Below are 26,634 nucleotides of genomic sequence, written 5' to 3' on the forward strand. Positions count from 1 at the left end.
AGATAGATAGTTGGATAGATGGATGGATGGATGATAGATAGATGGATGGATGGATGATAGATAAATGGATAGATGGATGATAGATAGATGGATAGATGGATGGACGGACGGATTGATGGATGATGAATGATAAATAGATAGACTGACAGGCAGATGGACGGACGAATGGATGGATAGATAGATAGATTGATAGATAGATAGATAGATAGATAGATAGATGGATAGATGGATAGATAGATAAATAGATGGATAGATAGATGATAGATAGATGATAGATAGATAGATGGATAGATAGATAGATATATAGCTACTTTATTGATCCCAAGAGGGAAATATAGGCATATAGTAGCACACACAACAGTGTAAGAATAAAAAAGGTCAAGAATAAGTATACTGATGAAAGTGTAGCCACCAGAACTACTACATTATGTGCTAATGGAGATATTGACAATACAAATATTTTAAGTATGAGGTGATTGAATGATACAAGTAACCGAGTATTGAAGCCAAATATAAATACAGATTTAAAGATATATACAAAGTTGTGCATTAGACTAACAGAGCCTGTAAAAATGATGGTGCAGCAGATGTACGTGGATTTAAAAAAAGTTCAAACAGTGCAAGAGTAAAACTTAAAATACAAGACTAGATCTATTAAAAAATATAAGATCAGAGAAGATAAACATCGGCAGTAATGGTCTGCCACTGAACTACTGCTCTGCCTGGTGCTGTCAGGGGTGGTCTGTATTATCCAAAACTTTCATATGTTCAGATTGATTTGATAGGATGGAACCAACCAACCTGCCACATTCTATCCAATCAAATATCTTCTTTCCCCTGTACTTAAGGCTTTTATTTTGAAGGCACGTTCACTTATCTCAACATCAGAGGCTTTGTTGATGTTTGTGTGTTTGCTGAGACAGGTGTGATCCATAGATTCCCGTTGGACCTGAAAAGTCTAAGTCAAAGTCCAAATGTGTTGAGTCAAATCTGCATCATTTCCTCTTTTCTTATCTGATGTTTGACTTCCTCCAAGATTTCTCAGTATTTAATTGCATCTCCCTGGTTTACCGGTATTCATATATACATATATGTACATACATATATATGTACGTATAGACTAAAAAGCATTTCCTGTCCTTTAGAAGTATGAGGAAGGTTTCTGGTCTGGAGCTCCACCATCAGTCCAGTTTCAATATTACACCTGGTAAAGTAGATATGTGGCTGTTGTCCATAACCATCAACAACTAAAAATTCAAAAGTATAAAATGTTGGAAAACACTTTAAGGTTTAATTGAATGGAAAATATTAACAATATGGATATTTATAAAATAATTTCAAGTTATTCTAAAGCATAATACTCAACATCAGCATGTCCAAGTTTTTCTATGAAATTAAATGGTATTTTATAGTGTAGAGGAAGACTCCTTATGAATGTTAACAAAATAGGGGCAAGACAACATGTTCTAAAAAATATATATAAAGAGACAATACTGTAGTTCATTGAGACACTGTTAGTTATCAGCATAAGAAAAAATGAAAATGAATCTAAACTTTGCCACTAGAGTTTATTTCAGAACAGAAAACAATGGAGCCACTTAAATGCAATGAATCTCATTCAATCACAATCAAGAGGAACTTAAATATTTCACTCAGTTGAATTAATCAGAAAAAACCCATTCCATAAACTATAGTAAATTAGGTTTCCAGTTCAGAAAGGCCTTTGAGACAGAGTGCAAATATTAAATCTACATTGGGTGAATTGATTTGTCAAAAGTCTTCATTCTTCTATGGATGCTGAGCTACGAGAGGCTGTGTAATGTTGGTATCGTGAAACCTTTTGATTTAAGTTATTTATAAGTTATGTATGTGTTTTTATGTCTGAGAGGAAACCAAACTTAAAATATTACATAACATTGCAGCTCATTTACGCAAAGATTCAGCATCATGTAGCTGAAACGTGAAAATTTACAATTTTCTTCAATCTGTATCTGCAGCCTGTAGTGTCAGTTCTGGTGGGTGGATGCTCAGAAGGCTCTGAAAAGCTGGTTCGGCATGTATCCTAAGTGCAGGAAGGAAGACTGGGCTTCTCTCTCGAGGTTTGCCAGTTCCTGGACAGTTGGAGCGAGCATGTCCACATGACCCTTGTAGTTTCCACCTACAGAGGAGCAACAGGTTGATGGTCAATCTCAACACAACTACATGAATAATATTATCTAGAGCTTTTAAAAAACTAACCAACTTAAAAAAATTAAAATACACATTGTAATCACATTTATATGAAAACAGAAAATGCAATAATGTCATGCTATAATAATGAATGTCTGTAACCATGGTGTCGGACTATACATCTCTTTACAATTGATATTCAGCTGCTATTCTTGCAGTTAAGTGATGTAACACGTCATGTAACAGTTCTCATACCTCCCAGTGCTCTGCGCTGACCATACATGACCTTCCCATCGAACTCATCCAAAGGTACTTTAATGTCCGCCTCACACTGGGTGATGGTGCACTTCAGGTGCTCCTCAATGTCTGACAGGAGCTGTGATCAGGAGGAACAAGGGGAAAATGTCACAACGAGGATTGAGAGTGCACAATGAGTCTGTAATGACATCATTTAAGCCGCTTTCAGACATGAACTTCAGAAAGTGTCCACTTTGGACTTTTCCTAGAATTTGTCTTTCACATATATAGATCGCAGCAAAACAGGAACAGGAAAATGTCGGGGGCATTCAGACAAGGGGTGACATCTGGGCAGAGCACGCGAGAGGCAGGACATGAAGTAAAGCTTCTGTGGCAGAATCTTATATTTTTGTTGACATCACATCAACACCGGCGTCAGTTCTTATCATCTAAAAGCGCTCGAATCTCGGTGTCTCATTGATTATTCCCTCCCTTCTACGTGCATGACTCATCTTTTTCATCATCAGATCAGATTGTCCAGAGCAACTGCTGGCAAGACTTTCACCATGAATCCATACAGATCATTTACCCTTCAAACCCCAGAGTGCTGTTTCTGCCAGGGTGACAAATTCATCGGTTGCCTATCAAATCACTTGAACAGCTCTGTGCTGAAGCTGAGATGGAGCCGTACGTCAAAACACAATATGTAACTTGCTGCCTCAGCTTGATGACGTTTCTGCCTGCATCCTTCTTCACCTCTTTCTCGTTGTACCAGATGGTGCAACCGCCATCCTCCTTCAGTCGGGTGTTGTAGCAGCCTCTGCCTCGGTTCGCACAAACGTGGTACCACACCTGCACACATGGACAGATGTACCGACGAGGCAATCATTTTTAAAATCTATGTTTACTTCAAATCTGTACTTCTACCATTCAACCTACCTTCTCTTTTTCCATAGCAACTAAAGAGATGGCCAGTCCCATTCTGTGGGTTGAAGAGAAATTCAAATATTAATACTATCATTCATTATCTGTCCCTTGAATCGTATTATGACAAAAGAGATTTTAAAAACCGCACAATGAGACAATAATGAAAATAATGATTTCAACTCAGATTTACCTCTCAGCTCTTCCAACTCTGCCGATGCGATGGACATAGTTCTGCTTCTCATCTGGCAGCGTGACGTTAATCACTGGAGAAAAAAAAGATGAATGTTGAACTAGTGGCAGAGAGGACTCAAAGAAAGATATATAAGCATTTGAAAAGGTATGTAGAATAAGAGGTTTTGATTTTTATTCAGAAAGTCTAAAGCATTTCTCTTACCATAAGGAACTCCGTGGATGTCAATTCCTCTGGCGGCTACATCTGTGCAGATCAGAAGTCTCACCTCTTTTTTCTGAAAAAAATACAAAGATAACTTAAAATACAGGAAAGCTGGTGAAACTTTGTCAAAGAGTGCCGGTGAGTTTTCGTTCTTTCACCTTGAAACGCTCCAAGTTATTCTTCCGCTCATGAGGCTTGCGATCGCCATGGAGACAAACACAAGAAAACTGGCTTTTACTGTCTGGACCTGACGAAAAATAATTTATGAAAGGAAAGTCATTACAACATTATTTTATTGTCAAGTGTAAACTTGTACAAAGTACAAAGTAAAGACAAAGCTTCTGTTCAGACCTGGTGTCAACATCTGTCTCTGGTGATCTGATAACAGGTGGACCGACCACGTGTTCCAGACCATCCCTAAATAGCACTACTGCCTCCTACCTCCTCCTTGCTGGATGAAGTACTGCTCCATGTTGTCACAGTCGATCTTGGTGCGACAGAAGATTATGGCCTGGTCCATCTTGTGCTCTTTGATAGCGCGCACCGCGTACTCGCCCTTCAGAACCTTGATTGCCTCGGACCACATTTCTAAAACACAAAGGCTCAATGAACGATCAACATTTTTATTTACATCTCAACTTAACTCCGTTTGAGGAACACTTAACAGAAGATGTTGTTCAAAGGCTTGATGTTGAAGTTTGTATTAAAGTGATACAATCAAATCTGCTGCTTATCTGCTCTTACCTGCAGAATTGGCTCCTGGTCTGGTATTATCTTTGGCGTGGACTTCATCAGTCTGACGGCAGAAATCAAAGAAGTAAGGCTGTGTCAACACATTCATCTGCAGCAGCAGGAAGAGAACACACAAGCTCGTGGCACTTACCCGGATGTGATTCTTTCCCAGTCGCTCCCACAGACGATCGTTCTTAGGATTGACAGGCACCACCACGTGATGGACCGTCTCTGGAACAGAGTCCTCGCCCTTCAGGTCCACCCAGGTGGGGAAGTGCATGATGCGCTCGGACAACTTCTTCACGTCAAAGGAATGCAGAGTGGCGGAGCACACGATCACCTGGGGAAACAGCTTGAAGTTAGAAAATGAAACACACTCTTGGGATTTCTGTTACTACGATAACATATTTAGATTAATGTGCAACTTTGTTAACTGGCCAGACAGCGTTGTTTAATATTCATCTAAACCATCTGTAGCTCCCAGTTAAAACCATGGAAAATGGAGCAGAGCTACTTTTGGGAATTATACACAGTTAAATACTTTCCTAAGTTGTCACTGAAATGATTTTTGTGACACGTGCAACTTCATCTTCAGTGTTACCTGCAGTCTCTTGCCATCAGAGGTGACCTGTGGGATTTGGTTATGGATCCTGTTGATAAAATCTGTGTATCCTGCTGAGAGGAGGCCATCCTGAGGACACAGAGAATCCAAACACATGGTTATTGTCATCAGAGATAGTGAGGCTACAAACACTAACCATTAAAACAGCATTTGAACATTATTGGCTGTGACGATCTGTGCATCAGATGAAACATAAATCTTCAGGTGCAGCAGATGTGTTGAACATACACATTCATCCAGGACAAGGAAGCGGACTTGGGACAGCGTGAGCTTCCCAGTGGAAATGAGGTCATCCAGTCGGCCGGGGGTTCCCACCACAATGTCGATCTAGTGAACCATGAGGGGAAGACGGGAAAGATTAATGAGGCGTGACAGGGAGAAAGATGTTTTAATAAAAAGTGTGTGGAGAGGTGACATCTCACACACCCCCTGTTCGAGAGCAGCCAGCTGATCCTTGGCAGCCACACCACCGATCACCAGCAGTTCCCTGCGGTAACAGATGGATTTAATGAAACACAGAGCACTGACTCCATCTGCTGGTATCAAATTGTTATTACAAATATATTTGTAACGCAGACAAATGTAGTAGACAATGAAAGAGTACAACACAGTGGAATACAAAAAGGAATGAGGTTTGTGTCGACCAGTGTCAGAGGCAGCTCTGTATTACCTACCTGAGTTTGGGGTTATCCACATATTTCTGAAAATGTTTGACGTTGTTGAGAGTTTGCTCTGCTAATTCTTTGGATGGCTCGATGATCAGGGCTTTGGGTGCATTGGTTGTTGCTTTCACTTGACTGACTTTAGCAGTGCCTGCACAGACAGAAGAAGGACAGTTACTCAATAAAGGAACTGATCATCAGTCTTCAAAGTGGGATATTATTGTGAAGGGTTTTCAACTCAACATCAAATGGTCACTGATACTTTTAATGGTGATATTTGTGTGCGTGTGTCTTGTTGTGTTGACAGACCTGCCTGAGAGGATTTGACGGAGTGACTCTCTGGTGCCTGATTCAGTGCAACAAACCCACTTTTTGGGGTGTGTTTAAAACTCTCCCCTCCAAAGTTGAACTTAAGTTCTGCATTCTGGCAAACAATAAAAGAAGACATTTTTATAGTGTTTAATACATTGGTTATTTTTTTCAGACCTTGAATTTGAATTGTTCTGTTGTGTTACCTTTAGCACACAGGAGGCAAAGAAGCTCTGACTCCTCAGATTCTGAGGGATCTCAAAAGCCACACCGAGGTCGTTACCTACAAAAAAACCAGAGAGAAAGGGGCATGAACTATAATCTTTTTTATTTACTATCAACTACAGATGTCTACTTAAATAAAATAATGAAAATAAGAACCTCTGAGAACCCACCATTTTTTGAGAAGGACATTTGGCTGTTGTCTAGATCCAGGTAGCATCCAATAGTATCATGCATGGTAAACTCCTGCAAAGGTGCAAGATAACAAAAAGAGACCACGTGTTTTTATGATCTAAATTATCCTCACTTCTGTTTACAGATGTTAACACCACGATCATCCATCAACTGTTACCTCTCCATAACTGTCAAACTGCTTGTTGTTGGATTTCTTTCCAGTTCCTCCAAAACCAAAACCATATTTATCAGTTCCTGTAATGAAATGATTGAATTAGTCTTCTATTGAAAACCATTATTTTAGCTTGCACAGCAGGGACAGACAAGTGGAAGAGTTTACCCAGGTCCAGTGCTGCCTGACTGGTGGACCAGCCGACTCGGCACAGACCTTGATCGTGGCAGGCCACCTCGTAATAGTACTTCCCTGGACAACAAAACACACAAACAAGGGTAGGTCACTTTAACAAAGGAAGATATGATCTTTTCATTTTTCTTACTATATCAAATAAAAACTTATTTTTTGTGTGAAATGCATCTAATTCTTGCATTACATACCTTTGGTGACACCTTTTGTAGAGCGACAGCCATGCCACTCTTTAAACTCTCTGCTCTGGCAGCACACTCCATCTGGACCGATTGCTGGAAGGGTAAAAATATAAGGGGACAATGAGGAGAGGCGACACAAGAACAAAGCTGGAATATGTGGAGTTGGACTTATAACGGGTTGGACTGTTTTTCAGTGCTCGATTATGACACCACATATTTGATTTACTGCTCTTACCGAAGGCTGGACTGCGGTCGTAAGGATTCATCTGCCAGTTGTTGAAAACTGAAAACACAAAGCAAGTTCAACGTGAGCACGTTTTAGCTGCTCCATCAACCACAGACTGTAAACAAACAAGTCACTGATATTTAAGGTGGTCTCACTGGCTCCTCCGGTCTTCACGGAGGCTCGGCCCTTCTTGCCCTCCTGCTGATCCTTCAGGGTCTCGTACACAATCTGGATCACTGGGATGCTGAAGGCCTGAAGGTGGCAAGTATGACACTTGATCAGGTGTTCAAATACTAATTCATTAACAATTAAACAATATTTCCATTATAACAACCAGTCTGACAGAGATCAAATGTGATGGTTACACCACTGTTGAAACCATGTTTAGATAAGTGCTATACACATTATTATTATTTGTATTATTATTATTAATACAAACTGCACAGGTTAAGGTTTTAACTTACTCCTGTTTTGCCGCTGCCAGTTTCTGCAGCCTGAAAGAAAGAAAGGAGAATAAGATGTTGGAGTTGCACTAAGGAAAATCTGCGTCTGAAACAAGGAGATAAAGAGTTCAACTGACCATGAGCACATCTCCTCCACCGAGAATCAGAGGGATGGACTCAGCCTGGATGTCAGTAGGCAGCCTGAAATCCAACCATTCAAAGGAATCAGATAACAAACAACAACAAAGTGAACATATATAAACATTATATAAGAACACTGATTGTCCACGTTCAGCCTGTGTCACTCACAGCCATTCCATCTCCTCCACTGCCTGCGCGATTTCAGGCATGACGCCCATTTCTGTTCAGAAACACACATCCAATGACTCCATTAAAGTCCTGAGTCTTATAGGTAGTTTCACGTTAAGACAAATATGATGGCGACGCCATTATATTGAACTGAAGGTAGATTTCTTACCAGAAAACGCTGCCATTGCTTCTGCTGCTGCGACTCGACACCACAACCGGAACTAACGTGTTCACAGATTGCGGCTCTGTGCAGCTGCTAAAGAGGACTGGTTCCCTCGAACATTGGTTCCGGACAGCAAACTAGTTCCTTAAAGGGACTTTAAACACGCTTAGCTTCTGGGGCCACGTTAACACTAAATTCCTTATTTTTTAATTTATATAAAATTTTGCGAATCAAAATATGTTTTCAGTGGTAAACCACATTTTCCAAACGCGGTTCCCTGATGGATTTTGACCCCTGCCGACCGCCGTGGACTTTTGACAGCTGCACCAGGTAAACATGGCCGAACAGAGCCTGATTGACAGCGAAGAGGAAAATATTTTATACGACTTACTGGTTATTACTGAATGGCCGCCAGAGACGGACACTCAGGTGAGTCACCCTTGGCCTCTCCCCCGTCTCTAACTCGCTGTGTGGCTCTTGTGTTGATGGTGTATTTGTAAAAATGGCCACCGAAAGTTAACGAGCATCAGCCGCGCAGAGCCACGTAGCACAAAGTTAGCAACCGTAACTTCTCTACACAATCCAATCCTCGTGTTCTCATCTCATGTGTTGTTGTGGGGGAGCTCTCGCTTTATTTGAAGACATGCACGTCTTTCACTTTGTGGTTTTTTTTACAGGACAGCATCCACATGTCTCCCTGTCAGCCTCTCTGACAGGAACGCACCCTCAAGGATGAAATAGATCAATGGAGCCTTTGTTTTCATCCCTTACCAGCACACGTTGCGTCACTGTAACTGTATTTGTTTGAGTGATAAACCAACCTGTCTCTTTCCAACACGTGCAGGTGCGAGGCAACAAGGAGCACAACACTTCCCTCGTTGCTAAAGCTGTGACAGGTGAGTTCTGGTTGTTTTCTATGATCAACATCACAAAATGCTCTCAGCGCCTGACCGTGGCCATGGATTTGAGTCACCTGCTTAAAGTGCAGAGCGTTTCCAGTCTTTTTACATTCATTCACACACATATTCATCCAGTGCTTATGGTGGCAGAGAGAGCTCAACACACTGCAAATTAAGAAAACACATGCAAATAGAAAACAACACGGGCAGATTAAGAAAACTACTTCATCAACTTGAAGACACATGCGCTGCAAAAATGTCAGAATGAATGAAAATACAGAAAGGAGCAGAAAATAGAGCATTGAAATCTTAAGGGGACCTAGTGATGTAGCTGGCTGTAGTTCAATGCTTTGTGATCACCACTGACCAGTAGTAGATTTCTGGAAAGGTGTGAAGGTGTTCCAACTAATTCTGAAATCAAAGCATAGGATAGCACAACTTCTTGTTAAAAAATGTGTGTGCATGAATCACCAGGTAAAGAAATGATCCACTTTTAATCACCCACTTTTAGACAGCTCTGTCTGCAGGATATGACAACCTGCAATTACATGATTTATAAGTTATGCAAGTGCGAGTGTTTGAAAAAAATTTTCCTCGTGAATTCTATAGTAGTTTGTCCCAGATCTGTTGATGAGTGGTTGTTAGGTCAGGGTGAAGAGAGAAATGTTCACGTCCTGCTTGTCCTTGACCAAGACACTGAATCTGATCCCTCAGCAGCTTCACTTTATATTATCCCTTAGTCTCTGGTCTGATCTTACTTTAGAATGTGACAAAAGATTGATATGCACTGATTAAAAAAAATAAGACATCATCACACATTTACCAAGACTCTGCATGCTGACTAACTGTGATTCATTTCTTACAGGGCCGTTCCGCTTAATTCTGCACTACTTATGGTACAGGTGAGCTCACCATCATTATTCTAACACCAGAGGCTGACAGACAGTGACATGCGTTTATTCAGCCAATATAATGGAGGGACATACCATAACAGGCTGTGTGATATTATATATGGCTCAATACATTCGACTAAAGCAACATGAAAGCATAACTATTACTTAAATATGTATGATTTGCACATTTATATACAATTTAGCTTGCTTATGTATCCAGAAATCTTATTGCAAGAATATCTAAGTACTAAGTCCAGCTGCTACTCAAAAATGATTGAAAAGTAATAAAATCTGTAGTTTAAAATTCTGTGTTATAAAGTTGAAAATTGTTGTTAAAGCTGATCTCTATCACATCAAATCTACTGCACTAAACTTGCACCAAAGCTATCTTTTATTCGATAAGTTAATATCTTCAGATTTTTTAAATCATTCATATCAGCATGAACCTAAAAAAACACTGACCTTGTTCACTGTGCTCTCACTGCACAGTATCTGATGTAACGTGTTGGATGTGGCCGGCAGTGGACTGTGTAATTCTCTGCAGAATCAAGGCCTACTTATCCTCTCAGCAGGTGGTTAGCTTGTACCATCAATAACCTTGTTAAATATTTAAAGACTCCTCTAGCCATGCTTGTTTCTCAGCTCTTCCCTTTCGCTGGATAAAATAAGAATCAGGGGTTTTATTCGATATAACTGAAGAGAGTTGGCAGACTGCCCCCCCACCACATGTTGTGACATTTATTTGTTGAAGTTGGAGAAGTGTCGAGCAATTATATCATTTTTATGATTCTATATAGTATATTTATGTCAAACAGCAGCCATCTTGGTTACTATTCTACAGCATCATGATTTACTGGTACGAACTATTGTCTTTTATTAAAAAGTTAAATGATTCACAAACAGTAATGAAATGAAAAACACACTGTAACTTAAAGGTTTTGTGTCTAATGAGAATAACCTTGTTTCAAACAACCTATTGGAGTAGGAGAAAGCTTAAAAACCTAAAATACTGTATGAAGCAGAAATTATATAGGTGCAACAGTGAAGTTTACTGAATGTGATGGACATATGAAATTGATAATAATTACATCTGAAAGAATCACTGAGACTAAACAATATTAAAAATATAAAACACCCCTCCCCCCAAAGTAAGAAAGTGAATCAAAAATCCTTATTCTGGGGACATATTTTATTCAGAAGAAATCCCAAAGCTAAAAGTATCTGCCAAGGAGAAACTTCATAAAGAATTTTTGATATTTAATAAAATGTTGAAGTTTCTATGCTGGCATTGCTCGCTCTCTCTCTCTCTCTCTCTCTCTCTGTCTCTCTCTCTCTCTCTCTCTCTCTCTCTCTCTCTCTCTGTGTGTGTGTGTGTGTGTGTGTGTGTGTGTGTGTGTGTGTGTGTGTGTGTGTGTGTGTGTGTGTGTGTGTGTGGCTGCAGTATAGGTCATGTAAGTGGATAGGTCACGAACAAACAGAAAATTGATATGGAATAGATTGAACTCAAAGATGGTATAATTAGTTGTATGATGATTTAAAAATACTGTGAAATGTCATGATGGACAGCTGAGACTGATCACGATTGGTTGAGCTTGTGCGTCAGAGGGACCTTGATACCGCGGCTCCATTCCCTGATTACTTCTGTGCAGACAGGCTCCAAATGTGTTCCTATCTGGGATATTGTAGCTTAATATCTGGATAGTGCCAGGAAGTGAAGAGGCACGGTCCGTCTTTATACATGGTCTTTGATTTCGATACACTGTCTCATCTATAGCAGTGTGTCTTAAGAGGAACTGGAAGTGTTATTTAAAAGAGCTACTAGTTATCAGTAGGATAAGATTGTCAGTAAAAAAAGACCATCAGTTGTTAATGTGTAAATTTTCTGACGGCACGGTTTGTTTGATCCGATGAATTTCAGCCCCTCCAGCTCCTCTCTGCCTCTGGGTCTTGTCCGTCTGGCAAACAAGCAGATCAACTGGCAGCTGGTGCTTGCAAGGTACAATACGCACGCACGCACGCACGCACGCACGCACGCACGCACGCACGCACGCACGCACGCACGCACGCACACACACACACACACACACACACACACACACACACACACACACACACACACACACACACACTCACACTCACACTCTGCGATCAATACTTGATTGTGGGCTCCTCTGTTACTGACATCCACTAAACTTACCCCCTCTCCTGGTTTCCTCTCTCCCTTGAGTCCCCCACCTCAACTTTAATTGTACTCATTTGAACAGAAACCAAATAGAAAGGTGGAATTTAATTGGCTATAGATTCAACCATGTAGCACTGTGTTAAGCATGGTCCATTGACACTGCATATGTCCATTAGTTTGAAGTGCTTTATCCTTCCAATTTGATCTGTCTGCCCTTATATCTTACTCTCTCTTTTCATTCCCTCTCTAACTCTCTTTGCTCTCTTTAATGCTCCCAATTATTACTTCTCCTGCTCTCCGCCCAACTAGTTTGTGTCTCTGCCATCCAAACTCTGCTGCACAACACTTTCTGTTGTGCATTGCCACTGATAACCGTGAGCTATCTTCCCTAATCACCTTGGATGGTCTTTATTTCAGCTCCGACTTAGATTCTCTATTTATCGTTCGCTTATTTTTCCCCATTTACTCCTCTCACCTCCCGCTCTTTTTGTGTTCTCTCTCATTTGTTCGTTTCTCTTGTTCATTCCTGACCCCTTTCTTGTTTTCTCCACAGTAATGGCAAACTCTTGGCAGTGGTTCAGGACCAGTGTGTGGAGATTAGGTAATTACTGAAACCCCCATCCCGCCGTTTGAGGCCCTCAATCTGTACGTGAAAGTCACAGAGAGCCATGTAATTAAAGGGGTGATTTATAGCACCTCATGTTTCTTATCAAAAAGTGCTTAAGTCTCAGCTTGTGCAGAAACATTTGCCTCCCTTTGGTACTTCAGGCAACATAAAACTAATGCTAACAATTTAAAAATACCAGTGCTTCCAAAATGTTTTCATTATTTGTGTTTGTGTGAGAGAAAGAGTCCAAAGCGCACAAAAGTATGTTTGTGCTCATTTTAGCGGTTGTAATTATTTTCAGACAATTTCCCTCCTACACAGAGCAAACGCACTCACTCAGCAATTTGCTATATTGACACAATATATGGGTTTAAATGGAGCAAAATTGAAATGAAAATCAATAGCAATTAACCTGGTCGACAAATACAGTGGCTTCAGACAGTATTCAGAACCCTTTCTTTATCGTCTTGTAGATTTAAATGGAAAAATTGCAGTCTTTTGCCCTTCAATGTACACTCAATTACTCAAGTGAAAACATGTTTTTCTTCAAATGTATTCAAAAACCTCACTTTCTGAAGCTTCTGCATGTCTTGCTCTGCAGAGGCTAATAAGCAGCAAATTTGACTTTGACTCAAAAGACTATTTTCCTCTTGGCCCTTTAATCACAACTTATTTTCACACTCTGTTGTCCACTTAAATCAGATTAATGTTTATGTTGACCTGTTGTAATTGAAAGCATTAAAGTCTCCCCATTTATGCTTCTATCACCTCGCCACGATGTGTTGCTTTTCTCTTGTGTCCTTTGTTCACAGGGCTGCTGTTTAATCACAGTGTTTTATGGCCTTGTTTCATGGCATTAGTTGGTGTGAGTGAGTGTGATGTCAGCTCAAGGCCTTATCCACTGAGCTCTGTTAAGAGTCTGTCCAAACACCGGCTACTCTGAAGGCCCTGTCTGCTTGATCCATTGAGCTACTTGACTTGGCAGGCTATCAGTGGCTGTTATAACCTACCGTACACCAGGGCGTTTCAGGCTGTGTGTGTGGTTGCACCCTCGGGTGTGTGTATCCTGGTTGTGCTGTGTAATGAAACTGCTTTTTCACTTTGTGCATGTGTGTTTGCTCCTCAGGTCTGTGAGAGATGACTTTGGTTCAGTCATAGGGAAGTGCCAGGGTAAGACCCCCTCTACTGGTTCTATCAATCTACTACTGTAGATAACTGTTAAAGATTATTTTTTATACAGCTCAGCTCACTTCACAACCCATGTGATGTTATTGTTCTGCAATGTGTGTGGTACTTTAAGAGTGTGGATACTACTACTACTACTACTACAAGATTTTGTATGGCACATTTCTTAACTACGTTTGAAGTGCCTCACAAGAGGATTAAATGACAATAAAATAAACAAAACAATGGTTTTAGAAAGGATTTCAAAGCAATAACAGATGTAGCATTTCTGATCTCAGCTCTAAGTCCTTCCAGAGTTTGGGGGCTCGTACTGCAAAAGCACGGTAGCCTTAAGTCACCAATCAGGCTCTGGGAACTACCAGATGCCCACTATCAGCTGATCTAGGATGACTCCCCGGGTCATAGGGAGTTCCCCCTCCATGTACATAACGGCTGGATTGTGTAAAGCCTTAAAAGTTCTCAATGCAAAAAAAACCAGGAAGCTAATGCAGCTAGAGGGAATCAGTGCTATGTGGTCACATCACCAGCGAAGAGCTGTGACATACGTCCTTGTACTAGTGTTCACTGTGCATGTGAGTGTGTGTGAACTGTACAGAACAATGGATGTAGAGTAAGAGCTGGTTGATATGGTTTAAAAATATTATCACAATGATAATTATCATCACGATATAACAATAAATCTATTTTTCCAGTATCATTATTCATCCCATAGATGTTGTCAAAATCTCATAAACATGTTACAGGGGGAGGAAGACACTATTTAATCAATTATTATTATCACAATAAGTCAGCACGTCTTCACTAATACACATCAGAAAAACAAAGCAAGGGCTTAGTAACAAGCCCAGAATGAAACTTGTATTTTCTCCTCATCTTCTTGTGTCCCCTTAATTCCTGATTCTTTTCCAGCCATTTATCTCTCTCTTGTCTCTCTCACTATATTTGTTCTGTTCTGGCTAGCCGACATTATGCTCGTTGTTCTAATGGTTCATAGTGTGGATAACAGCAGACCCTGGGCCTGTGTAAACTTCAGCCTTCCTCTTCTTTTCCATTCCATTTAATCTCTCTCTCTCTCTCTCTCTCTCTCTCCCTCTCTCCCTCTCTCCCTCTCTCTCTCCTTTAATGCTACTTTTACTTCACTTCATTTCATGGAGATTTGTCGTAATGCATTTCGAGGTCATCCTAATGGTATTTGTTTAAATGGAGGATCGTGCATTCACCTGCTCTTGTGTGTACCCATCCTTTTTTTTCTTGAGTGTGCCTGCATATCACTCTCTGTCTCTTTGTCTTCCTCCCGCCTCATTCCCTGTCTGCTCCTGTTGCAGTAGAGTTGTCCCCCCGCCCCCGTAAATAATTCATAAGCACTGAAGCTCAGATAAATGCATCTGCAAGGCTTTAGATAGAAGGCATTTATTTGTCGGTCGTCTGGTGTAACTTCCGCCCCCATCATCGCTAGGAGGAGGAGGAGGAAGGGAAAACCAAAACAAAACAGGGCAGGACAGTAGCATCCAATTTTCCAGCTACCCAAAAAAGCCATCTATGTGGAAATGGAGGCCTCTTAGCTGCAGAACAACATACTGTACACAATTCATAGTGAGAGTGAGATAACAAGGGAGGCAGTGTGAGAGAGAAATATAGGAGCAAAGGAACAAGAGGAGAGAACAGGGCAGACGCTTGATACCTATGGCTCTCATAATGGCTGCATGTTCTCGTCTGCTCATGCGTCAGCACAGAGTCTCAAAGGTGTGTTAAATTGCCTACTTCCCGAGGTGCTCTCACATACTTCGGCCTTAAAATTTAGGGTGCTATTATTTCTCTCAGTGGGTGCTAGATTCATTGTTTCTAACACTCTAATTTTTTCCCTTCTCTCTCTCTCTCCATCTCTTTGTCTGTCTCGCCTCCCACTTCTTTCCTTTTGTTCTTCATTTAAAATTCTAGTCATACAATATCCGACGCCCCCATTCGTTTGCTGTATTGCCCACCAGGGGTTGCAGCAGCATTCCGCAGCCAAGAAATCCAATACAATAAACGCCAGTAGTGCTGTGATATAAAAACATTACTTCCTTTTTATAACTTTATTGCTTATCAGATAACAGCAACCGTGGCGGCATATTATGTTTTACACTATTTCGCAAAATGCCCCCCAAAAAAATCCTGCATTAAACTTTGTATCTAGTTGTACTTTAATATTCTCTCCCCTATTACCCCAGCGCCATTTCAAGTGTCATATAATCAGGTATTCAAAACAGACTCTGGATCAGAGACCTGCCAGCGAGCTCTGGCTCCTCTGTCACCGAAGAGTGTGACAGCGAAGCCTTGAGAAAGTGCCAGCAGGCAGGGACGTGCTTTATCACAGCGATATGGTTACACTCACAGCACAGCTGAGCCAGCAGATTTGTAAAACAGTAGCCTATACTTCAATAAAAACTGGATTTATGATCTCACTCCTCGCTTTTACCCCCACATATCCCGTCGTGACCGTGCATGTGAGAGTGTGTGTGCGCACGTCTTTTGAGAGACAATTATTGAGATGTATAACTCAAGCCATCCGTCATAGATGAATTGGATAGGTCCTTAGACACACAGTGCTGATGTATGGCATTAGCTTTATCCTCCTTCCATCTGCATTCGATATCTGCGTGCCATGGAAGACCTGAGGAGTATTCGTAGAGAGTTTTGTCATCTGGCTTGACAGGAAATCCTCAGCTAACATTCACTCTCCCACTTTCTTTCTGTTTTTTTTGTCTGTCACAGTGCCAAAGGACCCAAACCCCCAGTGGCGGAGAGTGGCATGGAGCCATGACTGCACCCTGCTGGCCTACGGGGACAGCACTGGCACTGTGCGCCTGTTTGACCTCATTGGCAGCGAGCTGTTTGTCATCCCGCCGGTAACCACGCATGTCCCTGCTCTTCAAAATCATCTAAGAAAAACCCCTCTATCTCCTTCAACCTCGTGTTTGATTTAGTTTTTCTTTTGCATGCAATGATATTAAAATGCTAAGTGATTAGGCATCACCTACGCAAACCAAACATTTATTGACATTATTACTTGCTGCAGCTCAGTTACTGGAGGTGACTTTTACAGTTTCAGAGAGAAAGCTGCAACCAGCTTCAATCAGGCAGGTTTAGAACAGGCGCTGCATTAGTTTTACTAATTTGAAATCCTGCTTGATTTGTCACAGAAAAGTTTCTATGTAGGCTGATTACATTTTTTTTGGGATGTAAATCAAATCATTGAAACTATGCTACAGCAGATGTGAGTGTATTTGTAACTTTTCAGTGACACAGTTCTGGGCTTTCAGACATCCATAATCTTTCCTCCAGAGATATGTCGGGACCATGCTCTGCTGTTGTAGCACAGATTTTACTGGGCTCTCTGAGCTGCCTGTCACCATTTGAAGAGAACATATCCTCGTCTTCCACCCCCTGCACTCTGTGTCTGCCATGTCTGCTTTCTAATTCATTATGTGTTGTCTTTTCTTCTCCCTTCCTTGTGCTCGTGGTGTTCCACCACTCTTTCTCCATCTTCATCACCTCCCCTGTTCAATTTTTCACACACACACCTGCCGCTCCCCCAGTCTTTCCTTTATCCTGTCGTTTTTTCTTTTTTTCCCCTCCCCCTGTATGTATCTCGTCCTCGCACCTTTAGGTTGCTCCCGTCGCCCTGTCACTTCATGTCTGTATTTCTTAACGCCCTCCGTATGCAACATATCATTCCTCCATTTCTATCCATCATTCCTCCCGCCCCCCTCTCCGACCTGTCAGATACCATTAGGGCAGACACATGTCCTTCTCCCCAGCTGCGCTCACATTTAGTTTTCTCTGATCCTCATTCTTTGAGTGCCACTCTACTTTGTTATGCATCTCTACAGTGTGTGTGATACAGCAGCACCCCTCCATTCTGCTGTTCTGTTTCTCTTGTTTGTCACAGTTAAGTACGTATACTAGTGCTATTTCAGGACATGATAAAAAAAAAAGGCAATTTGACCGAAAGTGTGCATGGATGGGAAAAATAAATCTCTCATCTCTCTCACTGTCTGTCTTTCTCTCTTTCATATTTTTTTTCTCCCTGTCCCATCATCTCCTCTTCTCCTTTAACAAATATGGCTGGTATGATGTTTCTTTGTTGTTTGCCCCTGTAAAAAAACTTGTTCGGGATACAAACTAAAAGATAATAGTAGATTTCATCTACTATTTAAATCAGTCACTTTCATTCCGCTGCTGACTCTTCTTTTCCTCTCTCCCTCTTGATCCAGGTGCTGAGTTTTCCAGGGGATTTCAGCTGCGCAGTAGCAGGTCTGATCTTCTTGGAGTACACAGCAAGCGCCCAGTGGTCAGCAGAGCTACTTGTTATCACATATGGTGGTGCTCTCAAGAGCTATCTAGTCAGGTGAGAGACGACACTGATACACTGAGAAATTACAGGGATTCCAAAGCACCAGCTTCTTATGTAGTGGGAAGAAAAAGCAAGAGAACCCTTTAGATTTAGATGAATTCTGCTTTAATTTGTCATTCGATACATGGACCATAAACGGTATTTTAAGATGGACCTGAGGGCTCCCAAAAGTGAAGCCAAAGTGTCTCCATCGCCACCTGGTGGCTGGCTGCAATATAGGTTATAAATCCTGCCTCATCCATGGTCGTGGATGGGACATGGACTAAAATGAAAAGTAAAAGTACACAGCAAATACATTTTCCTGTAAGTTTGGTTTTAGTTATAATTTTAGTTATAATATCAATATCAACCCACCAAAATCCACCTCGCTTGGGCTCAATTTAGAATATCTGATTGCAATGACTCTTGAGGTCATTCCACTTCTCTGTTGCAATAATGTCTGGGCAACTCCAAAAGTTTTTTTTAATTTGAAATCATTCTGTAGTTGATATTTTCACGTTCAGGGTCATTGTCCTGCTGCATCATCCAGCGGCTAATGAGTTTCATATCTCAGCCAGCCACTCAGACATCATTTTGTAAGATGAACGTAGGAATTAATTTTCCCCCTCCATGATAATTTGCTGTTCAGGCCAGTGGCAGCAAAATCCTGATGCCCCCTCCACAGTATTTCACCATTTTCATGTTGGTATGCAGTGCTTTTTTAACACCACACTTTGTGCTGCATGTTTTTTTTTTTATCAACATTAGTTTCATCAGTCCTCAAAATGTACACAACATGTTTGATGTTTATTCTAACCTTAACAGCACAGTGCATCCTCTGTGGAGCTTGATGATGCATTTCTATCTATATGTAAACGTTCAGCAGAATGACTTCTCTTTCTGAATACTAATTGCCATCCTTATTGAAACACACATTTTTAATATTTGACGTCTGATTTTGTGTGTGCTTACCTCATGTGTGCCTGCAGCTTCCCTTTTTTAATTTAGCACAACTTAATAGGCCATTATTTCAGAGATTTCACATTTCATTCTTTAAGATTACTGTCGTCACAGCAAGCCTGGGTGCGCTGACACTCCAAGACACAGGATGAGATTGTGCATGTGTGTTGAATCCCGATCAGATGGCATCCTGCACTCGGCGACATTGCTTCAGTTCTGCAGAGAAGATGAGAGGAAAATGCTGATTTATTTTTCCATTACTGGCAGATAAATAGTGAGAGCTGCCTTTAAAAGCCATCAGGGTGTGTGGTTGTGTGTGCGGGCTTCTTTTACTGTATTCATGAGGTCAGAAAACCGGGAGCCCATCTATACTTATGGGGTATTATGGCTTTGTGGGGACCAAAATACTTGTCCCCACATAGTGTGAATGGCTGTTTGTAGGTTAAGACTTGGTTTAAGTGTTCTAGCTAAGGTTAGACATTCAGATTGTTAAAGGTTCAGTGTGTAAAATTATTTGACATCTAGTATTGAAATTGCATGTTGCAGCTGAACACCCCTCACCTCACCCTCTCCTTCCAAACATGTCATAAAAACTCAAAAGGTGTTTAGTTTGTCCAGTCTGGACTAAAAAACATGGCGGCCTCCGTAGAGAGGACCCCCTCGATGTAAATATAAAGTATTTATATATAAAGGGCCTTTTCTGGGCTAAAGAAAACTACAATTCATACAATTTAGATGAAATGAACTAGTGAAATCATCATGAGGATTATTCTACATTAAATTTCTGCCAATAGTTCCCTTTCACCTAAATCTTACACACTGGACCTTTAAGTTAGGGTAATGGGTTGATGATGCCTTCCTTACAAAGATTGATACGTGTGTGTGTGTGTGTGTGTGTGTGTGTGTGTGTGTGTGTGTGTGTGGAGTTAATTAAGATGAGGGAGACATTTGCACCAGATTTACTCAGAAAGCGCTGGCTTGTTTTTCAAGGTTCATTTTCAATATGGAGCTTATACTCACTCTTCCTTTTCATATGACTGCATTCCAATATTGTCGCTCAAACACACTGAATTACAATTTCAGAATTATAGCTGAGCCTTGACAGTAAGTCATCTCTGCTGCTCTGTGCCAGCACTGCTGTGTATGTGTGTGTACGCCCCATAAACATACACACTCATAGACACACACACGCTGCTTTAATGTAGCACACATGTAGACGTCTGGAGGAAGCTGAACTGTTGGAGCCGTGCAGATCTCCCAGCTATTTCCCTGTTTTTCGCCTGCTTTACCTCCATCTCCTCTTCTCTCTATAGTTTAGGGAACATTTCCCCAGTGAGATATCCCACAAATTACACTCCAAATTACACAACATCTCCTCTAGTACCAATCCAATTTAGATGCCCACTTAAATCTAAAGATTATATTTTGCCATGTCTCATTTTAATTGCAGCTGGAATTGAAAATTCTAAGCCATAACATCTTTGTCGCACCATTAACATTTTTACTGGGAGTGTTTATGTTTTGATTGTTTATATATTTGGAGAGTTCAGTCATAGGTGGCTTGTCATGTGACTTTCATTTTCCCCTTTGTCTCAGTGTGGGAACCAATCAGAACTTTCAGGAGAACCACAGCTTCAGTTTCTCTGCCCACTACTCCCATGGCATCACTTCGGCTATTTACCACCCGGGCCACCGGTAAGTGAGTTGTTACCATCAATACGACAGCACATCTGTCTGTGGTGTTCGTAGAAAATAGCTGAAATAATGAATTAATATTTTTGCCAGCGTTTAGCTTTTAATCAATCAGTGGCAGTGTAACTACGGCTTGTGGCATTTACTTGACAACCTTACACATTTTATTTTCTCTGGCCCTCACAGTCCGAGCCTACTTCTATTAGAAAAGTGTTTCATCAGGGGTATGTTTCATAGGTTCATACTCATCTACAGGCATCATTATGCATCCTTTGAATCAATTTTTATGCTTAAACCCATTACTGATGATGCTACGTGAAGGCGTATATAGTTTAAATGTGATTTCAAACGCTTTCATCATTTGACATCTTGGGGCAATATGAGTATGTCGTCAATATGCTTATAAATAAACCTGATTTTTATACAGTCCACTTTACTGGAACTTCAATTTACCATGATGGCAGATTATGCAGCTGAAGTATACAGTTTATTCTATAAAACACTGCAATAAAAGTACTGAAAAAGGTTTTTATACACACATTCCTGCACAGGCACAAGATGTTACATTATGGAATAGGGCCAAGGGGCATACTCAGGAATAAATGAAACAATCACTTTAATGCAATACCTGTAGGAATAGACCATAGCGGTCCAGAGCGTCCTTGGCCTCCCTCACCATGCTGCAGTCAAAGGTATCAGTTATTTATGTCCAAATCGTGCCCTGTGACCTCACTGTTTTTCACCACACTCCCACAGTCTGCAGGAAAACCAGGCTTAGTTTGGCCAGTGAGCTCGATTTTGCAGCTTAATGGATTTTGGCAGCTACTGTCAAATGTTTGCCAACTGATAGATGAGATGAAACTTTAATGATCCCTTTGTGAAAAGTGGGTCGGCAGCAGAGAGAATAGGTTAGAGGCAAGTAAAAGACAAGGTGAGAAACTGAATAAAGGCAAAATAATTCAATTAGCTAAACCTACAAAAACTATACTACTAATATATTGATGAAGATATAACATGTTGTATATTATGGTGCACTATGGCTTGATATAAGATATTTTCATTATCATAAATTACAGACAGATTTATGCATGTATGTGCAGAATATACAGATTTGCACCAGGGGTGTTAGAAGAAGTCCAGCATCTGTTGTAATGAAACCTTAGATCAAATTTTACAGTAAATGTTATATATCAGACTTCAGCGACTACAAAAACACAAAAAACTGCTATCAGTTAACAAACTCACTTTCATATCTTGGCACTCACTTAATGTCCAATTCCTCTGCACCAGGGGGCAGTGTTGAGCTGAACAGCAATGCATCTTCCATCACACCCCCCCAGAGCCCAGTCACAGTGGCATCTGTTCTGATTCACTGCAAAGACAGACCTGCACACCACTGTGGTCATTGCGGTGTTGTTTGTGTCTTAACCTGGCAATTGATTCCAACAAGAAAAGAAAAAAGAATCTCTGATAAATAACTTTTAACCCAGTGCCTTGCAAAATGTAAAATTCAGATAACTTGGCTTGAATCAGAGCTGAAGGATGACCTCACAGTGACCACCTTAATTTGCTGCCCATGTGAGGTAGTGCTAATTGATTGGTTAGGGTGAAATCATGGAGGTGGTAACTGTGCATGCGTGTGCTTGTTTTCCAGATTGCTGCTGGTGGGAGGCTGTGAGTCTGGGGATGACAGTACGTCCAAGGCCTCCTGCCGTGGCGTCACAGCCTGGAGGACTCTCTCCGGCTCGCCGCACTACAAGCAGGTCACCAGCTATGAGGACGATGTCAATCCAGTGAGGAGAATACACACTAGCACATGTCTTCATGCTCAAGTATTCAAACGGGGTCTAACACACACATCATTCTTGTCCTCTGCTAGAATCAGAAGAGAGGTTTCTTTAGGATTCCCAGCTTCAGATTCTTTCCAAGACAGGGGGATGAAAAGGTACAGTGGCTCCATTCCCTCTGTTTGCCTCATTGTGATGGAGGGGGCATTTTCTCAAGCCAAAATTTCTGTGTGTGCATTTGTGTTGTCCAGGATGGCGTATTCCGCATGAGCCTGAGCCCCGATGGCACCCTCCTGGCCGTCATCCACTTCTCTGGCCGCCTGTCTCTCTGGGACGTCCCCTCGCTCAAACAGAGGGCCACATGGAGCCAGGACCAACAGGTACACCCCGAAGCTGCTTGTGTGTTTTCTGTAAGCTTGGAAGATTTCGCTTATGGAGGATAAAACCGTGTCCTGCTAATATTTTATGCATTAGCTGCTTGACTGACTGTATTAATGTAATCTTTCTTTGGCCCAAATATGAGAGTATGTGTGTATGCAAGGACAGCTTGTATGTGTATGTGTGTGACATTATGCATTAAGTCTGGTGGCTTAGAGAGAACTTTTTTTTGCAGACTCCCTCCGAATCATGGTGTGAGTGTGTGTGTGTGTGTGTGTGTGTGTGTGTGTGTGTGTGTGTGTGTGTGTGTGTGTGTGTGTGTGTCTGTGCGTGTGTGCTGTAAGAATAAACAGGGTTAGCAGATTAATGCCGCCCTCACCCTTCTCTTCCTCTTCTTCTGCTTTCCCTCCCTTCTTCTCTGGTGCCTACATCCTTCGGTCCTCCCCTCAGCCAGGATTTGAAGAGATAAACCCCGAGTGGAAGACATCGCTGGAGAGAAGGAAGAAGATAAAAGGTAGTTTGGCCCGAACGGTTTTGGAGGGAGCCGACCTTGTTGCTGACACAGTGGTACACACTGGATACAATTTAATGATCTTCGACACGTCTTATTCACCCAACTGTGCAGTTATTTAGACATACAACCGTATGCCAAGGCTAGCAGATATTTTTCTTCTTCAGTGTCCATGCTTGTGAGTGTGTGTATTCTATGCTTGTGCCTGTTTGTGCAGCTGTACCGCCTTTTTTTTGACAGTTTTGGGCCAGTGGTGATGACTGCCGTGACAGCTTGTGTTAGAAATAATCTGTGTTTAAGTCGTCATCTCATGCACGACAAGTGATAAACATGACTCCAGGTGTAAATATGTCTCAGAGGATGAAACCGTTAAAAAAAAAAAGTTTATTATGACCCAAAAATTTGGGTCGAAGTCCACAAAGTATGAAAACTTTAATACAGCTTTCACCCAGCCTCCCCTTGTGTCTGATCACATCATTATACTCCCTGTGTCTCTTCATATCTGTCGCAGATAAGGAGCAGTATTACCCGCTGGTGGATGTGAGCTGGTGGAGTGACAACGTGTTGATTATGGCTCGCTGCTCAGGCTCTGTCACCGTCTCATCTGTCAGGACACTCTGCAACCTCCTGGGCAAATCCTGCGAATGGTTCGAGCCTTCGCCTCGAGTCACTGCCGCGCATGACGGGGGCTTCCTCAGCCTGGAGGTAAATGTCAGGATGGGGGGATGCATTTGTGGTTGAAGTAAACAGAGAGAGGAGTTTCTAGGAATGTATGTGAGACTTTTTAAGCATCTTTTAGAACATCCTTTAAATAATCGAATTTTGGTGCAGATTTTTATTTTATTTTAACCAACTCAGGGAATAATAACTAATAACAGGAATGTGTGCATTGATTCCTGATAGATCCTGATGGGCTGATGGGTTTCCTCTAAGGATGGCTTTTTCTTAAAAAAAATCAAAAAATCTCAAGACATTTCTTCATGTTTGTAGTCATATTGAGCATCATTGTGTAAAAGCATGTGTGAGGGTGTGTATAATGAAAGCTATGATGAAATATTTATCACTGATTCTTTACCCCTCCCCCATAAAGACCCCAATTTCACATCACCCTTTCGCTCCTCTTTGTTTCAGTCTCCTTCTTTGTTTCTTGCCATCTGAAAGCAGCAAAAAAAAAAAAAAGATTTCTTTGCCAGCCAACTTTTGGGGAGATGTTTCATCAGCCTGCTTTAGCACGGAGTGGGAGAATGAACGCCTGCAATTTTATATGGGTGGAAATTGAAGATTTGGCTTTTAGTGGGTGCACCTCCATCGATGTGGAATAATGTGACATTGTGTATTAATGATGAAAAGCACATGTGCATCTTCTTGCGTGTGATGAGTTAGTGTAGCGTATTAGTGCAGCACTATAGACGCTCCACATTGATTAAGATGCTTAATGTTTTACAGGTGCTAAATGTTTCATAACAACCCAGCTGGGAGCAGAGCTCTGTTGGAAGGGCTGGCATTTTGTTTTTCTCTAGTGGGCTAAAACCCAGAGGGGCATCGCTACGAAATATGAGGGCTTCTCGCTACAGTGTGCAGATGATAAATGAGCAAATAATATTTTTCTTCCCCAACTGAGGCAATCACAAAACTAGAAAACAAGACTGTTGAAGTTGAAGAACGAACTTTGGCAGCTTGGATTTAGATTCTCTATCAAGCAGCTTGACCTCACAGTTGTTTTGTGCTCAGACAGCCCGCTGATCCTGCACGTGGGCGTGAAATTAAGTGTGTTTACCAGTGAAAGCACAGCTAGATGTAAACTGTGCTTCACTGAATCACGCGCTTCCTTTTTCACTCTTCACATGGGTGTTGGGTCTGTTCACTTTATGATCAGGATGACAAGGCAGATGTATTTTTATGTAATAAGACAACTGTGGCTTTATGATCTCTTTTAGGGCATGTTCGTTGTGCAATTCAAATTTCTGTTTTAAATAACTTTACTTTTCTCTTTTACCTGATCTTATTGTGAACTTTCATTTCAGCTCTTTAATACCCCTGCTTAAAAACCTCTTTTAACCTTTTGTTATTTCTGGGCACTGAGCCCACCCCCATCCCATTCCTAATGCTGGGTTTCTTTCATCCTCAGTGCGAGGTGAAGCTCGCCCAGAAGCGTGCGCGTCTGGAGAGCAACCTGAGTGCTGGGGCAAGCGAGGATGAAGAGGGCGACGATGGAGGGGACTCCGACTCAGACGAAGAGTCCTCAGCCAAAGCCCGCTACTTTGGCTACATCAAGCAGGGTCTGTATTATGTGACTGAGATGGAGCGCTTTGCCCCACCACGCAAGCGCCCCCGCACCGTTGTCAAGAACTACCGTCTGGTCAGCCTGAGGTCAACGACGCCAGAGGAACTGTACCAGAGGAAGGTAGGAGGCTGACACAGCTCGTGAATGAGGAATATTAGTTTTCACACGCGATTAATCTGTCTTGAAACTTGAGTAGCTTGTTTATAACATCGACAGCAGAATGTGAAAAACATATGAAAGCTCACAGAGCGCTCCTTCTGCACTTCCTGTGAAACCCGAATCCATATGGTGACCTGACCACTTTAAAATTTGAAAGTGCTTCATGACATAAAGGGAGAATAATGAGACCCTTGTGCGGTGGTTGTTTAACATGGTCATCATCGTACCTGCTTAACAGCATAATAGCATTTTCATGAGCAGCAAGAGCTCAGCGACTCTGTGGGGAAGTCTAATCACTAGAGCCTGACTTATCATATTAGCCAATATGAGCACCCATAACTTGCTCATATTAAATATTATTAAAACTGATTTTTCACCTCCCTCTTGTTCATGGTGACCTCCACTGTCAGTATGTCAAGTTTCAGAGGATTTTACTGTAGAATATTTAGAAAATTAAAGGCAAAGTTGGCTAAGTTTTCATTATAAGCTACACTTACAGTAACATCTACTGAAAAATGATTTCAGCTCCAGGAAAAAAAATCATTACCAAAATACTACCTAAGTTACAATACCAAAGTATTTACTGA

At 41.4% G+C, this 26,634-nt stretch overlaps 2 protein-coding genes across 2 annotated transcripts in view; one reads left to right on the forward strand and one right to left on the reverse strand.

Annotated features, from left to right (window-relative positions):
- Positions 1-1,549: 1,549 nt before the first annotated feature.
- On the reverse strand, positions 1,550-8,248 carry ddx1 (DEAD (Asp-Glu-Ala-Asp) box helicase 1). The gene is made up of 26 exons (XM_020091772.2): positions 8,142-8,248; positions 7,973-8,024; positions 7,801-7,864; positions 7,685-7,714; positions 7,376-7,472; positions 7,230-7,277; positions 7,004-7,087; positions 6,789-6,872; positions 6,627-6,703; positions 6,448-6,520; positions 6,259-6,335; positions 6,053-6,167; positions 5,756-5,894; positions 5,508-5,568; positions 5,310-5,408; positions 5,061-5,150; positions 4,611-4,799; positions 4,472-4,523; positions 4,169-4,315; positions 3,886-3,974; positions 3,728-3,800; positions 3,524-3,596; positions 3,346-3,388; positions 3,163-3,258; positions 2,425-2,545; positions 1,550-2,158 (listed from the first exon to the last, which is right to left on the reverse strand). Exons 1-26 carry the CDS (start codon positions 8,155-8,157, stop codon positions 2,028-2,030), a joined length of 2,220 nt encoding a protein of 739 aa, XP_019947331.1. The 5' UTR covers positions 8,158-8,248; the 3' UTR covers positions 1,550-2,027.
- nbas (NBAS subunit of NRZ tethering complex) overlaps positions 8,247-26,634 on the forward strand; it is a 143,665-nt gene continuing 125,277 nt past the window's right edge. Inside the window, exons 1-15 of the mRNA XM_069514751.1 lie at positions 8,247-8,564; positions 8,980-9,031; positions 9,900-9,936; positions 11,846-11,923; positions 12,663-12,710; positions 13,843-13,886; positions 16,656-16,789; positions 18,158-18,291; positions 20,833-20,931; positions 22,583-22,721; positions 22,808-22,873; positions 22,967-23,095; positions 23,544-23,607; positions 24,116-24,309; positions 25,733-26,008. Coding sequence (XP_069370852.1) covers positions 8,472-8,564; positions 8,980-9,031; positions 9,900-9,936; positions 11,846-11,923; positions 12,663-12,710; positions 13,843-13,886; positions 16,656-16,789; positions 18,158-18,291; positions 20,833-20,931; positions 22,583-22,721; positions 22,808-22,873; positions 22,967-23,095; positions 23,544-23,607; positions 24,116-24,309; positions 25,733-26,008 — 1,587 coding nt within the window. The 5' untranslated portion in view covers positions 8,247-8,471. The remainder of the gene's footprint in view (positions 8,565-8,979; positions 9,032-9,899; positions 9,937-11,845; positions 11,924-12,662; positions 12,711-13,842; positions 13,887-16,655; positions 16,790-18,157; positions 18,292-20,832; positions 20,932-22,582; positions 22,722-22,807; positions 22,874-22,966; positions 23,096-23,543; positions 23,608-24,115; positions 24,310-25,732; positions 26,009-26,634) is intronic.

The sequence above is a fragment of the Paralichthys olivaceus genome, chromosome 19 (assembly GCF_024713975.1).
Source record: "Paralichthys olivaceus isolate ysfri-2021 chromosome 19, ASM2471397v2, whole genome shotgun sequence".
Lineage (NCBI taxonomy): Eukaryota > Metazoa > Chordata > Actinopteri > Pleuronectiformes > Paralichthyidae > Paralichthys > Paralichthys olivaceus.

Bases quoted from the DNA above. Each gene is read 5' to 3' on its own strand.
- ddx1 (XM_020091772.2), bottom strand. The intron at 7,715-7,800 runs GTCAGTTGAACT...TCTTTCTTTCAG, and splicing joins GTGGAGGAGATGTGCTCATG to GCTGCAGAAACTGGCAGCGG. The intron at 3,975-4,168 runs GTAGGAGGCAGT...ATTTTTCGTCAG, and splicing joins CTTCATCCAGCAAGGAGGAG to GTCCAGACAGTAAAAGCCAG.